The sequence below is a fragment of the Sprattus sprattus genome, assembly GCF_963457725.1.
Source record: "Sprattus sprattus genome assembly, contig: SUPER_1_unloc_1, whole genome shotgun sequence".
Taxonomy (NCBI): domain Eukaryota; kingdom Metazoa; phylum Chordata; class Actinopteri; order Clupeiformes; family Clupeidae; genus Sprattus; species Sprattus sprattus.
In genome coordinates, this window is record NW_027667072.1 from 127501 (window position 1) to 145000 (window position 17500).

At 40.4% G+C, this 17500-nt stretch overlaps 1 protein-coding gene across 1 annotated transcript in view; it reads right to left on the reverse strand.

Annotated features, from left to right (window-relative positions):
- The window catches only part of LOC308379971 (NLR family CARD domain-containing protein 3-like), a 30272-nt gene that overhangs the window by 3986 nt on the left and 8786 nt on the right, over positions 1–17500 (reverse strand). Inside the window, exons 4-7 of the mRNA XM_080860872.1 lie at positions 16284–16364; positions 13624–15223; positions 11954–12127; positions 11078–11254 (exon numbers count right to left, since the gene is read on the reverse strand). Of these exons, the coding sequence (XP_080716998.1) occupies positions 11078–11254; positions 11954–12127; positions 13624–15223; positions 16284–16364 (2032 nt within the window). The remainder of the gene's footprint in view (positions 1–11077; positions 11255–11953; positions 12128–13623; positions 15224–16283; positions 16365–17500) is intronic.

Here is a 17500-nt window from a genome sequence, read left to right on the forward strand (position 1 = left end):
CAACACAGAGATAGAGAGAGAGGGAGAGAGAAAACACACACACACACACACACACACACACACACACACACAGACAGAGACAACACGCACACACACAAACACACACAAAGAGGGAGATAACTCGAACTCACACAAACAGCTCTGTTGTAGTGTGTTGAAAAATACGTCTCACACACGTCAAACACACACACATGTAATGTCCCCTACACATAGGTACCTGTGAGCACACTCACACACATCAGTTGCAAGAATCGCAATGCACACACAATAGTTCACTCATGAAAATCTCACACACACACACCCCTCAATGTATTTCTCCCTTCACAGACACACACACACACACACATACTTTACTAGTGGCCATCATTAACCACAAGCAAAATAAGAATAGCAAAACTTTTGTTTCTGTATTATAAATGTATCCAACTTGAAAATGTTATTGTGCGAAGAATGTCATGTGAAATATTGAGAAGGACTGGGGTGGTTGTTTTTTGTCCTTGAGAATATAGTGTGCTGTAACAGAGTAATACTCCCTGTCCTTTTTATCTTTGTAAATCTGTTAAATAGACACACACAATAGATCACTCATGGCAAGCTCACACACACACACACACACCCCTCAGTGTATTTCTCCCTTCACAGCATAACACACACACACACACACACACACACACACACACACACACACACACACACACACACACACACACACACACACACACACTAGTGGCCATCATTACCCACAAGCAAAGAAACTGTTTGTGACTGCTGTTCACTATGCGTGTTTCTGATCCTTCTGCAGAACACAAGTAAACTCGTAAATAATAACTCATTAAAAGACTGATCTCATATTAGTATGGTTATTATCAGATTTCCAGCACTCTCATCCCCCGCGCCTGCGTCTATCTGCCCCATTGCGTGAATTCCATCAATTTCAATGTTCAAGGAGAGTACATTAAATTTGAAGGCTGATAGCAGGCCCAGTTTTCAGAAAATGAATGAAAATGGGAAACTAGAACAGAAGAAAAGAGAAAGAGACATAGACTTGAGTGAGGAAGACGTCAACAAAATAGAGGACAACAGACATGAAATAAACACTAAACGGAGCACTGCTTGGGCTACTGGAGATTTCAAGGACTGGTTAGTGGAGAAGGGAATGTCTGCAGACAGGGCTCGAAATTGGCACCCGCCAAGCGCCAATGGCGTGTAGATTTTTGGGCTGGCGACTAAATTGTCTCCGATGCTCCGCCACTTGGCGAGTGACATTGCGGAGCAAATCTCCCGACTATTGCGCCCGTCATGGTTAAAAATAGCTTGCAACGCCAACAGGAACAGTGGGAGAAGTGAAAGGGTAACATAAAGTTCTTAGAATTTTAATAAAACAATAACAATTTGCACGCGAATACAATGTTCTAATATTTTGCCAGCGAATACAAAGTTCTAATACTTTGAGCTTATAAAGTTCTAATATTTTGAGCGCTAATCAAAAGTTGAAACCGACTTAGTTGACCACACGCAAGTTAACGCAGTTAAATGAAAGCTAAAATAATGTGCCGATTCATTGCCGTTGCATCACCTCAAGCAAAGGTGCAGAGAACATCTAAAGGAGGAAGAAACAACAGCCACAACAGCAGCTACAGCTACACCAAGAGCATGTTGCAGTAGGTGGCTCATAGCGAATAATGGGGAGCCACGGTGACGGCAGTGGATGAAATACGTTGACGGTGGTAGTATAAGCGTATAGAAGAGCAAATTGAGCAATGGCTGAATAAGCTTATCGCCGACTTGTGGGCTCTCGCACGCCCCCTTCAGTGAAGCAGAGGTACTGTTTGCCTTCCCTCTGTTTTTTCAATGCGGTTTTTTGTCAGATCAGTAAGAATATAGTATAATACGCTTTTGAATATCTATGCTGTAGTGTTAGTTGGACAATATTTATCTATCATATAGGTGTAATTTAAAAGCTTAATTTAGATTTTTTTTTAGTAGACCTAATGCAGCGCTTCTTATGAGGTTAAATTAATTCATCTGAAGGCACATTTTTAATAGCCAACTCTTGAATGTGCTTTAAAAAAAAAAGGTCATGCAAAAGTTAATTAAATAATTAACGTATCGTGAAGGAGGGCCTTTAAGGATTCCCGGGTACAGCATGATACAGCACGTGTTGCGGCTGTCACCAGCCAATTGGGCAATATTGGTTGATTTCTTTAAATCCATTCTGAGAGTGATTAACGGTGATATTAAAATCATAGGTAATGATTGTTTATATCAAACGATGTCAGAGTGGGTCTGAAATGGCAGGTTTAATTTTGGCTGGTAAAAAATATAATTGGCTGGTACATTTTTTCATCTACCAGCCATGTTGGCTGGTAAGGCAAAAAGTTAATTTCGAGCCCTGTCTGCAGATATCAACTATTACAATACAGAGACTTTAAATCAAGCTTCGTGGACGTTTTAAGCAAGGATTCCTCTGGTCATAGTTATTCTGTTGCAAGCTACAACTCACCGAGCTGGAATACAACGTTTTTCATTGTAGCCTAACCGTTGCCTATTGTGATTTTCAGGTATGTCAGACGTGACCCTGAAACATGTTTCTGCTGACAATCCAAGACATGAAATGTCAATTTCAACTTCCCCTGAGATGTGCCATTGGTTTATCTCAAACTGAACCATTAAAGGAAATATATATTCAATTGAATTTCAGCCAATATAATGCTTAGCCTATTTGTGATGTTAAGTTCAATGGACTTTGAGTTAAGAAGTTAAATGTAGCTAACAGCGTGCAGCCCCCATTTCACTGGTGGGCTCTGCCCCAGGGTCATAAAGTAAGCACTACCTATGTCTGAGGCTTCCTTAAATGATCACAGGTATTTGGTTACACTACAATGTTAAACAAACAGGATCCTAGGTTCTCAGCATTAGATGGTGAGCTGGCTGAAATTCCTGTTTACCATTATGTGTGACTATGCTTGTATTATTATCATTATAACTTAAGTATTATATGCAACTAAATTAGCAATAACCAAGAAATAAATGCAATGAGCTGAGTAGTACGCTGCTTCCACTGTGGAAATACTACACACCCATGATATAACTACATAGAGAAATATAAAATATATTCACGAATCATAACCTGAGTTAATAAATAACAGAGTAAAGAACCAAAATATAGATCAAACCAGATTTAAAATATGTATAAAATCAACAACATCCATCTAAAATGTAAATAACAAATAAAGTACCAAAATAGATGGAAATGATTCCCAGTCCCAACAGGTTCACCAATCACGTCAGCAACCCAATGTTGATATTCTATGAAACTCAAACCTGTTGCTGCATTGACGTCATCAGCTCCTCGAACTGAAGGCAAGCAGTGACGGCTGCAATGCACGTCCACCGGCAGGCTAATCACCGGAGCTCATACCGAGGGTGTCAGTTTAAATAAAAAATACTCACTGGCTATAATTGAACTAGCACTCTTAAATAATATTGTGGCCAATACACCCAGAATATAATTAAATAGAGCAATATCAAATGTATTGACGAATCATAACCTTAGTTAATAATTATCAGTGAAGAAACAAAATAGATCAAACAAGTCTTAAAATATGCATACAGTTCATAACAATATTCCTCAGAATGATTCCCAGTGTATGTACCGGTGTCAGTAGACGTTAAAGTTACTCACAAGACAGGGTGGGAACGTTCTCTTGCAGCTCACCTTACCTCCGCGCTCGCTGCCGCCAGTTCAGTGGAGAACTGATCAGATAATGATGTCAGCCACAACCTGCTATTCAGCTAACGACGGTGAGATGAGCTGGCTCCGTTAGAAGATAGAGGTCCTCCGGTGGGACCAGCTACAAACGGGTCGTTTTCCACAAATTCACGGGAGATTAACCGACTGATTCCTCTTGCAGGCTGAGCAGAGCTAATCTAACGAGAGCCATTAGCTCCGGCTAGTCAGCTTCACTTTGTAACTCACTAGGTGAACGCAATTATCACTTCACAATAAACTAGAAATAAAAACGATTTGTAGTAAAATATATATCATTAGCTATTCAGTTGAGGTTTGGCTTGTTGTGGGTCTATGTACACCAAAGCACAGCTGGTCTCCACTGAAAGCAGTCACCTCACTGGAGCAACAGACAAACTTGTTACCTCTCTCCTCAGAGTGCAGACTTCAACTGACAGCTCGCTCCGCGATTTCGCGGGCAGAGATTAACTAATCATCATTTATCCGTTAGAAATTCAAATACAAACAAATTAATCTTATTGGTCTAAATGTACAGAATTCTTCATCACCGGCGGGAATCACAAAACTACATAGCATCCTGGTTATGTAGTGACGGCTATAAAAAACAACAACAGCAGTAGGCCTACAGTAACATTGCAGTAGATACACTGGAACTCAATAGCCTACTCTCTGCTGAAAACCAAGAATCAGTATAACCACCATGATAGTCTGACAAACTGACTACACTTCTTAAAATGATTTACACTATTAAAATGAATTAGGTAATGTGCACTCTATGTTTAAATGTGCTGGTTGAACCATGAATATTTTGCTGTTGGTATTGTACTGTAAAATAACCCTTTTTTTGTTTTTCAAGGATCTTTCCTGAACACCAAGAACAAAGAGTTTAATCCAGATCTGAAAAGAAGAGTTTTCACTTCTTAAAAAATCAGCCACTACACCGACTACAAGACCAACTCCACCAGTGGAAGTTCTCAAGTGACATTTCAGTCATCCCAGGCCGATTCAATCAGTGTCCTTCACAGATGACGATAACCAAGCGCAGATAGTCTTCTGTCCCGTCCCTGTGGATCCCATTCCTACAAGGCACTTTAAAAGAGCTTGGCTACAAGAGTTCCGCCTGGTAACGTTGTAACAAGATGTTACGTCGCTGTGTGTGTGTGTTTGTCCCAGTGTGTATTATGTCCCTGTGTGGTTTACATCCCTGTGTGTGAGTGTTACGTCCCTGTGTGTGTTACATCCCTGTGCCTTTTTTGTATCTTATGTATACAATAAATACTTTCAAATTCACTGATTTCTGTCCTGCTGTGTTTTTGTCAGCATTACCATCTCAACCCTTTTGTTCATGTCCTGATCCTCGACAGGGCTGTGACACAAGACAAAACAGCTGTTAGAACAGATTTCACGGGTTTGAGTCATTTAAAAAAAAAAAAAAAGAAACCGTGAAGAAGCATAAGAACACCATTGTGTCATTGCTCTGGCAGCCCCTTGTGCCACCCCCATAGTGAACGCAGTGCCAGTGATAAAGTTGCAGCAAAAGTGATTTAATAAAATGCAAGCACCCTACATGATTGCAGTTTCAGATTGGTGTCTGGCATAAGTGTATCAAAGACAAGAGTGTACCTTCAGCTTGCATATCCTTAAAACAATAATTCAGATAATACTGTAAACGATACACACCACACGCCCCTATGTCAGATTAATTATATTGCACAGTCACACACCTGAACCTGCAGCCGCAGTCATGGGGGGTAAGCGTGCTTGCAGGGAAGCAAAAAACAATCGTTGCTAGCGCCTATGTATCTACCCACTCTATGCATCCGGGACGAGTTTAATCACTTCACAGATCTAAACAATAGCAAGATTAATGCTTTCAGTTTGTGTGATTGCTCAACAGGTTTTTTATTTAATTTATGTTGGACAAACATTTCTGTCTTTAAAGTTGACAGAAGTGTGGTGAGAAGTTTTTGAAGGTAAAGGGTACTATTTTAATCCCAATTATCAGAGATTACGGTAGTCAAAGTGATGGAAAATCAATGGTCAGGTTTTAATCTTTCAGTGGTGGCCACCAAGGGAGTAAACGAGACTTGGCTGCGCTACTGGAGTTTCACCTAGTCTCTATTCAACTAACTGTCTCTACAGAGATCTGCTCTTTTTAAACCAAGGAAGGTAAGGGGATACCTGAATGCTAATTTATTATACTGGTCTGGGATACTTTATATTCATGGAGGACACGGACGCAGGGGTGTCAGCATTCCACTAAAATCTATCCATGAGGCTACAGGAAATGTTGACCATGTGGTCAATTCCAGAATACACATGAGAGCTATCAACTTCGATGTTTCTTCAAAATATTACAATTACCATTAAGGATGAGATATAATTATTGATGGAATATGTTTATTAAACTTACTCCTAATTCCTGATAATATCAAAGGATATTTCAATATTTTTTTTTATAACTTTACTCACATGCTCATTGGTGCTATTCACCTTGCCTTTAATCTAACATGAGCTGTCCTGACTGAACAGGTGACAGCCTAGTGAACCTCAGCATGAGAACATACTATGTTACATTATTTTAGGCTACATTGGAAAACAGTGTGAAAAGGTGAGCTTCTCACTGTGGTCCATGAGGGAAGAAGGACTGGACTCCCCTGCCTAAATGGTTGGGTCCGTATTCCCCCACCCCTGTGGAGGGGTCCAATAACCTTTTAACCTCCAATTACCTTTTAATTGGACCAATTGGGCCTTATTTAAGAGGCACAGCATTGTTTCATGGAGAGGGACAGACTGAACATGCTGGATGGAGCTTGGACAAGGTACTAGACAAAACCTGAATGCTCAGAGGTGTACCTTGTCTATAGGCTTTAGTGTGTTCAGTTTGTGTTTGCATGTTTTGGGGTTTAAAAAAAAAAAAACTTTTGTAAATAAATATAGCTATTTTTAAGGAAGCCACTGTCTCCTGCGCCGTGTGTTCGTGCCTGCAACCCCATTCTACCAGGCTACATCCCACATCGTGAGATGGCCGGCTCGGGCCTTCTCACAAACAGAAAAAAAATGTTTCAATAATATGATCTTGTGAACAAGCCTGGTAAATAAAAAGTTAAATTACGGTAAAACTACAGACGGAAAATAACTCTTCTGTTGCAAAGAAGATTTCCACAAGTATTCTGACCATGTTTGGATGAACTAGAGTTTACCAACACCTAGTGCATCCAGTGATTGCGACTGGTCTGTGAAGCCATGAATCCACAATAATTGTGCAGACACCTGGATGAACAACTTTCAAGCTGCAGTAATCTTCCACTCTCTCTGTGTTCCGTCTGTCTTGCAAGTGGTTTGTCTCACCGGGTGTGTGGATCAACCTTTCCTGCTAGCCGCTGACATGAGTGAACGTGCTTACAATTACTTATGCTAGCATAAAGTTAACATTGTGTTGCCGTCTGCGTTACTGATAATGAAAGTGCATAATTTTATGTTCCTGCTAGCATTACTTTCCTCATGTTTATGTTGATCAACACTAGTGGTTAAATACTAGTAATTTCCTTTACTGCATATGTCTGCAGTAGCCTGTCTACTACACTGTAATTGTTATGATCGCGGTCATAGCTAGAGTTTAGACTCCCAAGCAATGCCTGTCTTCTCCATTTGTGGTCTTAGACCGCCATCTTGTGGTATATTAATGTAACAGCATTGTAATTGCAGTGGTTCTGATACACTGAGTGCAGGTGATAGGTATTAATATAATTTTTATTTCATTTGTTGGCACAGCAATTCTGTATATTGCATAATAGTGAAATATATATATTTGAATGATAAATAATTGATATGTAATTATGTATATTGTTCAAATATGCATAATACATAATACATAATGCATAAATATTTACATTTACATTTACATTTAGTCATTTAGCAGACGCTTTTGTCCAAAGCGACGTACAAGGGAGAGAACAATGAAGCTAAGAGCCTTAAGAACCTGGTGTAACAATTAATACTGCTTATTAAAATAGAAAAAGACATAGAAGTATAAAAAGAAGTGCGGGCCTGTCACTGCTTAAGTGCAGGTTAAGCCAAGGTGCCAGTTAGGAAGGGAGGTGCTCTCTGAAGAGTTGGGTCTTCAAGAGCTTCTTAAAGGTAGAGAGGGACGCTCCTGCTCTGGAAGTGCTAGGCAGGTCGTTCCACCAACGTGGAACTACAACTGAGAATAGTCTGGATTGCCTTGCTTGCACTGGGGGCAGTGCCAGACGACGCTCACTGGATGAGCGCAGCGTCCTGGGTGTAACATTTGCCCTTACAAGAGCATTTAAGTAGGTGGGAGCAGACCCTGTAAGCACTTTGTAGGCAAGCATAAGTGACTTGAATTTGATGCGTCACTTATGCTTGCCTACAAAGTGCTTATATTACATATATATTTATGTATATTGGTGCAGTTTTCTACGTTTGTATATTCATTCTACGTATATTCTGTATGTCTTTACTCTACAGAAAACCACACAAACACACACACGAATACGTACTTTAATGTATGCTAATTCTACGGCAAGCACTCAATGCACTCTTATCAACCCGCTGGAGTTCAAACGTTAATACATCTGTTGTACTACATCTGAAGGTCATGGCTACTCTCTGACCAGAGTACATAGTCAGTTAAGGGCAAATCAGCTAGTAACACACACAGACTTCACAGGGTGGCTGGTATGATGCACATAACTGAAGACATTTTCAGTCATCGGTGGGAAGGTGTTTGATTACTTGAGATTTACTGAATGTTTAATAATAGGATACACACCATGATCTCAAGCTGGGACACTGAAATGTGAATTTTGATGTAGCCTACCTTCTCCTTAACTTTAAATCATTAATTTCCACACCTCAAACCCTATTAATGGATTGTATCCTTATCCTCATTATCCTCCAAATTGAACCCAGCGCTGCCTGTAACACAAGCTGCTGCAAAAACCACTCCTAGAACTCAGCCAGAAAGTTAAAAAATATGTTACTCTCTATGAGTCTGAGGACTCTGATCTGATCTGTCCAATGATGGAGATGCCAAACCCTAATGCTGGGGCTGCAGATCAGTCGCCTACAGTATGGGTATATAGAGCTTGGACAGTAAGAGATATGAAAAGCGTAACCACTACAGTATGGGTATATAGAGCTTGGACAGTAAGAGATATGAAAAGCGTAACCACTACAGTATGGGTATATAGAGCTTGGACAGTAAGAGATATGAAAAGCGTAACCACTACAGTATGGGTATATAGAGCTTGGACAGTAAGAGATATGAAAAGCGTAACCACTACAGTATGGGTATATAGAGCTTGGACAGTAAGATATATGAAAAGCGTAACCACTACAGTATGGGTATATAGAGCTTGGACAGTAAGAGATATGAAAAGCGTAACCACTACAGTATGGGTATATAGAGCTTGGACAATAAGAGATATGAAAAGCATAACCACTACAGTATGGGTATATAGAGCTTGGACAATAAGAGATATGAAAAGCGTAACCACTACAGTATGGGTATATAGAGCTTGGACAGTAAGAGATATGAAAAGCGTAACCACTACAGTATGGGTATATAGAGCTTGGACAATAAGAGATATGAAAAGCCTAACTGCTGACATATCTCACCCTAGGGAGGGCCCAGAGGATTGCACTTTAAAACTTCGACTGTTAGCCAATAGTTTCATCCCGAACGCAGCTGAGTTTGAGGCGTGAGTAAGACTGGTTGTAGGGGTGGAGTGGTGTAGTGGAATGCCTTAGACCTGAATAACATACGACTGAGCTCCTCAGAGGACATTAACGAGATGTTCCCAGCACAGTGAGATTGTTCATGAGATCTGCCGGCGGACATCTTAAAGCAGAGCCATACATAAAGTTACCTTACCTTACCTTACCACCTATTACTTCTGAAGATTTTGAAACAGGACAGAGTTAATTTCAGATCATTGTTTCAAAAACATGGTCTGTTAGTTTATTGGGATGTGACAGTGGGGGAGGGAGCAGTAGAAAGATGACAAACTGTTTGTTTGACCATGGAGGAGGAAGCATAGTTAACTTGTCTCCTCGAATAGTTGTGGTCTAGAGAGCCTGCAGATATAGGCCAGATAAGGAATGGTAGCTCCTGTTCAGATAACACCTAAAGGTTCACATCGACCTTACTAAAGACTATATCCGCAAAGAAGGGAGGCTAAAGAAGGAATAGTCCCTGTGTTCAAAATGCTAAAAGATAAAGGAGTGATAATACCATGCCCAGACTCCCCATGTAACACACCCATTTTACCTGTCAAAGGGTGGAGCTTGATTTCATTTTTCTTGATTAACATTTTAACTTTGTTTAAGGTTAAACCTGAATGCCAGCATTGTGACATAACATAGAGATTACATTTTGATCCCTTCCCTTCACAAAGTACACATGCTTTCATGCAAATGACTGTAATAACAGAGGACAGATCTGTACATACAGACAGCTGATGAGCACGAGAAAGCAGGAGAGAGAAAGACAGACACTAAAGTTTTTAAGAATTACAATTGAATTTCAGCTGTTGGGCCTTTCTTATATGCCTGTGTTGAACAGAGAATAACCTGACTAACTTTCATGGTATGGGGTGTGCTGAGCAGTTAGCTTGATCATGCCCACCTGAGAGCTGATTTAAAGTGTGGAGAGGAAAGGGAACTTGGGAGATTGTGTGATGCTGGAGAGTTTATACTGCCACTTTGAATCGCTTGTTAGAGCTTCCACCGATACAAATAGCCATACAAATAGCCAGCAAGTGCAGGGACTGAAAATGTGAGTGCATCTCAGACAGTGTGATCGGGATAGGAACGCCACACTAACTGCTTCCTCAATACTCGTCCTGGTATTGGCCTATTGATTAATCCATTTCTGACATGACACATTTTATATTGTCTTTGCCAGTTACTGTCATACACAATTTTTTGGACTGTTTCTTGTAGGCAGATATTAATGTGAGGGGCGCATCTAATCAGGGAGGTCTGTCGTGCTGCATGGTGCTTTTTGAAGTGGTGTTTTACGTGTTTCTTTATTGACTTGCTGGACATTTGCGCTCGCTTTAAATGGGCTGTGTGGGCTAGCCGATCTTTTGAGTGAAGTACGTTTTAAAGATGCTTCCAGCTAATTGGTCCCTCTATATCCTGCAGACAGAGGGTCTTGCTAATGAAATAAATGAAGTGAATAATTAACACCATTTCATTCGATGAGCTTGCAACCTCTGGTTTGATTGAAATAAAAGGCAGCTAACATTTATATCAGTGGTAGTCTCCAGCAGGTTAAATACATGCCACATAGCTGACCTTAGTATCTCCAGCTTGCACTGTGGATCTCTTAGTCCCACACAGAGCAGGTCCACTCCTTCGTCCTTCAGATCAGGATTTCTATCCATGGCCAGCTCTCTCAGATGGGAAGGTGTCCCCTGCAGCACTGATGCCATCATTTCACCGCTTGCTTTGGAGAGTTTACACGTTTGTAGCCTGTTTAAAAAACATTATGTATGTTTGTAATAATAGATATGTACAGTTGATACTATTCAGCATTGGCACTGATTTAGCAAATGAAGAATAAACATAATATTGTCGAGGTATCTAAGTTGCATATAAAATTATAACTTTTATCCATGTTCATACACAGTTAAAAATAAGCATCTCTCAGCCAGTATGTCAGAATACATTTCCAAAATGGTCCCAAATTGTATCACTGCTGTTGGGAGGGAGGGAGCAGATGGTGGTCCTCTGGAAGGAGGGGCGTGTGTTTGTTCTGTGGGTGGGAGGAGGGGCTGCAAAGTGTGTGTGTGTGGGGGGGTTGTGTGTGTGTCTGTGTGTATTTATAACTTGTGTGTGTGTGTGTGTTTGTAAGTGAGTGAGTGTATGAGTAAGTATGTGCGAGTGTGAATTAGTGTGTGGGTGAGTGTGTGAATGAGTGTGTGAGTGAGTGTGTATCATTGCTGTTAACAAGGCTTTATTCCCAGAACCCACCCTAAACTGTAAACATTATATTGTCGAGGTATCTAAGTTGCATATACAATTATAACCTTTTTATCCATGTTCATACACAGTTAAACAGAAGCATCTCTCTCAGCCAGTATGTCAGAATACATTTCCAAAATGGTCCCAAGTTGTATCATTGTTGTTAAAAAGTTTTTCCTCCCAGTACCCACCCTAAACTGTACTCACCCAACTCTCCTAGAGACTTTCACTACAGGAAGCATTCTGCGTAGCCCTTCGTCTGATCTCAGGTAGTTCCCCAGATCAAACTTATCCAAGTCTTCAGCTGACATCAGCAGCAGATAAGCCAAAGCTGAACACTGGGCTGGAGTCAGATCCTTCGCCCAAAGTGAGTTTCTCTGTCTGGGTAACATATTAGAAAAACACTATTTTCATCATATTTCTGACACTTAAGAATTCTTCTTTTGGCCTCTGATTAAAAAAACACAAACAAGGTTAATTTCTCAATATACAAATGACTCTTTACTTCCAAAACTAACTTCAGAACAATATGCCAAACCAAATGACAAAAAATAAGCATCACGACCACAAATATGCAGTTACTTTTCACTACACAAAAAAAAATCCAATATGGCGATTGCAGTGGACTTTACTAACATATTGGAGTTGGACTTTTCACTACACATTAAATCCACTCTGGAGATTGCAGTGGACTTTACTAACATATTGGAGTTGGACTTTTCACTACACATTAAATCCACTCTGGAGATTGCAGTGGACTTTACTAACATATTGGAGTTGGACTTTTCACTACACATTAAATCCACTCTGGAGATTGTAGTGGGCACTTACATATTGGAGTTGGACTTTTCACTACACATTAAATCCACTCTGGAGATTGTAGTGGACTTTACTAACATATTGGAGTTGGACTTTTCGCTACACATTAAATCCACTCTGGAGATTGTAGTGGACTTTACTAACATATTGGAGTTGGACTTTTCACTACACATTAAATCCACTCTGGAGATTGTAGTGGGCACTAACATATTGGAGTTGGACTTTTCACTACACATTAAATCCACACTGGAGATTGTAGTGGGCACTAACATATTGGAGTTGCCATAATATACAGTGAGCTTGCCCAAGTTTATGAATGGTGTTTCCATGGCAACAGTGAGCTTGCCCAAGTTTATAAATGGTGTTTCCATGGCAAAGTTGTTAGCTGAAGTGGGCCATGTGCTGTGCTGCTGTGATGATTTGAACTGTACATGGCTGGTGTCAACACAAAAGCTTGAATTGCTTGACAAAAACTATTTAACAATTTTAAATATTCTCTCATCTCAACCAATAAACATCTCCTTTGCCAAAGCATCGAAACACATGTACACATTTTCATTGGTATGGTTGGCTCTGAAGGTGCAAATCCAAACCTTCAAATGAATATGCCCCTATGTTACCTGATCCACATACACTTCACACACCTCTAGCCATGAGTGCGTACAGGCATATAGCTACTCAGCCCCTGCCTTTGTCTGCTTAAGCGTTTGTTTAGATGGAACTTGTCCTCATGGTGTCATGGCTTCAAACCTTTCTTTTCCTTCTGCACCTTTGTAGGCTAAAAGTTGTATTTATTTTTAACTCTCAAGGGTAAAACCCAATATTTAATGGATGTATTATTGAGGACCTGTTTGATGATGGATGATTTGTTTCTTACATTTATATGTACATGTGTAGGTAAACCAATACAATATTTCTTATTTCAGTTAGCAGACAGTTTTAAAAAACCTGATTTAATTTACAAATAGAATACATTTTATTGTCAGTGTTTTTAGCAAAATGCTCTAGTAGTTAAAATATTTGTTATTGTTTATCAACTATAAAATACACTTTATTACCTGTTGATCTCCTCAACCAGTGAGTTGTCCCCTAACTCATTCAAACAATGGAAGAGGTTGATGATCCGTTCTGGTGAGTTATCCTCCCTGATCTTCATTTTGATGTATTGAACTGTTTTCTCGATGCTCTTTTCTCTGATAGCTAACTGTGGCAGCACCAAATCCAGGGGGGACTGGATTTCAGGCTCCAACATTGGAGCCAGGCCGAGGAGGAAACGGACAAAGAGATCAAAATGTCCGTTCTGGCTCTGCAGGGCCTTATCCACTGCCATCTTGAAGAGGTCAAACCTTGAGTATGAGGTCATCTCCAGGCATGTCTGTGAGAGGCAATTTACCCCATGAGTTGCATTTTCAAGGACATAAAGAGCTGCCAGGAATTCCTGTACACTGAGGTGCACAAAGCTGAACATGCCTTCTCCACTTGTAGCACTCTCCACGTTGAAGATCTGTGTACAAACTCCAGCCTTCACTGCTCCACAATCGACATCAATGTTACACTCTTTCAAGTCCTTCTCGTAGAAGATCAGGCTTCTTTTCTCCAGATGTTTGAATGCCAGTTTCCCAAGTTTAACAAGGAGATCCCCTTTTTCCTTTGCACTCATCTTCTTGTTCTGCGGGTATTTGTCATTCATTCTTTTCATCTGATTGACACTATACCATGTGTACAATGCCGTCAATGTTTTGGCTGATTCTTTTTTGCTCTGATCTTCCAGTATTTTGTCCTTCAAGTCGGCTATAATACGACAGAATACTGGTATGTGACACATGATGTGGAGGCTTCTATTCTTGTTGATATGATCAATGATTCCCTTGGCCTTTTCTTGATTCTTTATGTATTTCTTAAAGAACTCAATTTTCTGGGGGTCATTGAATCCTCGAACCTCTGTCAGAAAGTTGAAGCATTCTTCTGGAATTAGTCTGGCTGCTGCTGGTCTGGTTGTAACCCAGAGGAGTGCAGAGGGCAGTAGCATACCTTTAATGAGACTTGTTATGAGCATGTCCACTGATGACTCTTCTTTCAACTCAAAAATGTAGTTGTCAAAGTCCAGCTTGAATCTACTCTCATCCAAACCGTCAAGGACAAAAAGAATTTTGCATTCACTCAAGGCAAGGACGTTTTCCAGATCTTTGGAATCCAGGTTTGGGTAGAAAGACTGAAGAAGACGGGGAAGGTTGCAGTCTTTACCGTTCTTCAACTCCCGAAATGGAAGAACAAAAACAAAGTCTATATCTTGATTTGCCTTTTCCTCAACCCAGTCCATGACAAACTTCTGCACTGCAACAGTTTTCCCCACACCAGCAACTCCCATAGTCAAAACTCTTGTGGCAGACTCGTCTGTGAACATGTTTGCCAACTTGACTTGTTTATCCTCAGAGCTTGGTTGTCTCCCAATCTGCCTCAAGTTAATCGTCGACACTTCATGTGTGCTGTTGACTCCATCTGTGCGGCCCTCTACAATGTAAAGCTCAGTGTAGATATCTTGTACAGAAGAAACTCCCGCCTCTTCATGTACAGAAGAAATCTTTGTTTTCAGGTGCCGCCGAAGCTTCAATTTTATTGATGCTTTCTTCTTTTGAACCTCCTCTGCTGCATTGTCATCTGAAAACAACAAAATTCAGATATAATAAGCTGAAAGGGGGAAATAGCTGGTCGTTTATATTACATATGACATTTTAATCTTAAGACAATATATTCATTTTTAAGCTTTGTATGCGTCATCAGTGTAGCATTTGACTTCCACCTTTCCTGTGGTGACATCTGTAGTTATTGTTTCTTTTTTCTCTTTTATTTATCTAGGCAGCTATCATTTTTAATATATAACCTTACTTTTGTCTTCTTCATATATTCTTACACTTAATGTATCTTTGTATCAATCTCCAAGTGTCACATATAAATTCACCAAGGTTCACATTCTTTCATATGTGGAACGCATAACTAACAGTTTCAGTTAATACAAGTGCATAATGACCAATATATATGAAACAAAAACAATATATGTATACCAATATATATGCCAACAAACCTTAAAGTGAACAAAGGGACCAATGCATTTGTAGAAAACTAGTACAGACAAATTTCCTGAACGACACCCCATACATAGTGGTACTATTTCTTTATTAGCAATAAAGGACATGGCACACCTCTGTTCATCTCTCTTCACTGACTAAGCTCTGATGCTCCACTAGACGGTAGCCACCCCCTCAACAACATCCTCCTATCTAAACACCCTTCACCCAGGTCTACAGTCCATCTTCACCAGTGCATGCTGCCAATGAGCAGAGAGTCTGGTGGTCTCTCCCTACACCAGTCAGCCAAAGGTCTCAAGCTGTCAGTGGTGCCACTGTGGTGGGATGAGTTTCCCAGCTCCACACGCTCTGCAGCATTAATCCCAAAGCAGTTGAAGACCCAACTCATCTTATGCACTTAAACTTCAAATAAAGCCTCTCTTCTTTTTCCTGTTCAGAATCTATTAATCCCTAAAGTCTCACCTACTTAGAAATATCATAAATACACCAGGGTTTGTATGTGTGTGTGTGTGTGTGTGTGTGTGTGTGTGTGTGTGTGTGTGTGTGTGTGTGTGTGTGTGTGTGTGTGTGTGTGTATTGCAGCTAATATGCCACTGGATCCAAATGTGAAATGGCCGACATTGGGTCCTTACCTCCTCCTTGTTGTGGCATGGGTGATCCTCCACTCAAGGCTGGGGCGTCCACCATCACTCCAGAGTCAGCAGTGATGTCCACTTTGGTATGAAGAACACCACAGACAGGTGAGAGTTGGAGAGAGGGGGGTCAGAGAGAGAGAGTGAGAGAGAGAGATGAAAGGAAAAGAGAGGGAAAGGGGGAGAGTGGCACAGAGAAAGATACAGAGAACAAAGAGACAGATAGATACCCAGTCAGACAGAGGGAGGAGACAGAAAGAGGGGATGAATGAGAGAGAAAAAGGGTTGGAAAAGGAGGAGACAGAGATTAAATGAAACAGAAAGAGTCCCAGACAAAGTAAGAGAGAAAGTCCAAGAGAAAGAGAGAGAGTGTTAGCAGAAACAAATACGATGAATACATGTGATTCTTCCTACATACACAGGTGCCTCATCACTAACTATGAGCTTCACACTCACATCTTCCCAAAATGGACTGCAATATCCAGTGGAAGGACATATCAAAAACATTCAGATCAACAAGGAAGGGGACCCAACAATGATCGAAGCAAAAGCATACAGGTCTCAATCAGGGAATAGCTCAGCATGCAATTCCAGACGGTAACGTTAACATTTTGACGTCAACATTAACCTTTTGATTTTAACATTAACACATTTGTTGAAGAGACTAGTTATGTATTAGAAGTGGTAATAATACTAGTCAGTGGTGGACAGTAACGAAGTAAATGTAATTCGTTCCTGTACTTAAGTAACATATCTATGTATCTGTACTTTACTCAAGTATTTCTATTTGGTGAGACTTATACTATACTTTCACTCCACTACATTTCAAAGTGAAAATTCGTACTTTTTACTCCATTGCATTTAGTAAAGCCTCTCGTTCCTTTTTCCCAAAGCGAATCAAATAATGAAAGGTCAGCGTGAGTTCACAGGGATTAGCGCTATTTGCTCTGAAGTCCTTTCGGTTTTGTCAGTTTGGTTCTTCGTTCGTTGAGCGTGAGCTACGTTGAATTCTGCTGCATTTTGAGGGCGTTTTATGCTCAAGCTTAGCCTACGTAACGCTAAATGATGGAAGAAACAATCAACGGAGTTTCTGCTCAGGCTCACATTTAAAAATGCTCGCCTTTTATAAGGGCACAAGATGTCGCAAACTTTTAAAGGTATCACTACATACTTCTTTATAGTCTTCGGTGCAGACCGGTATGCTCTGTAATTTTGTG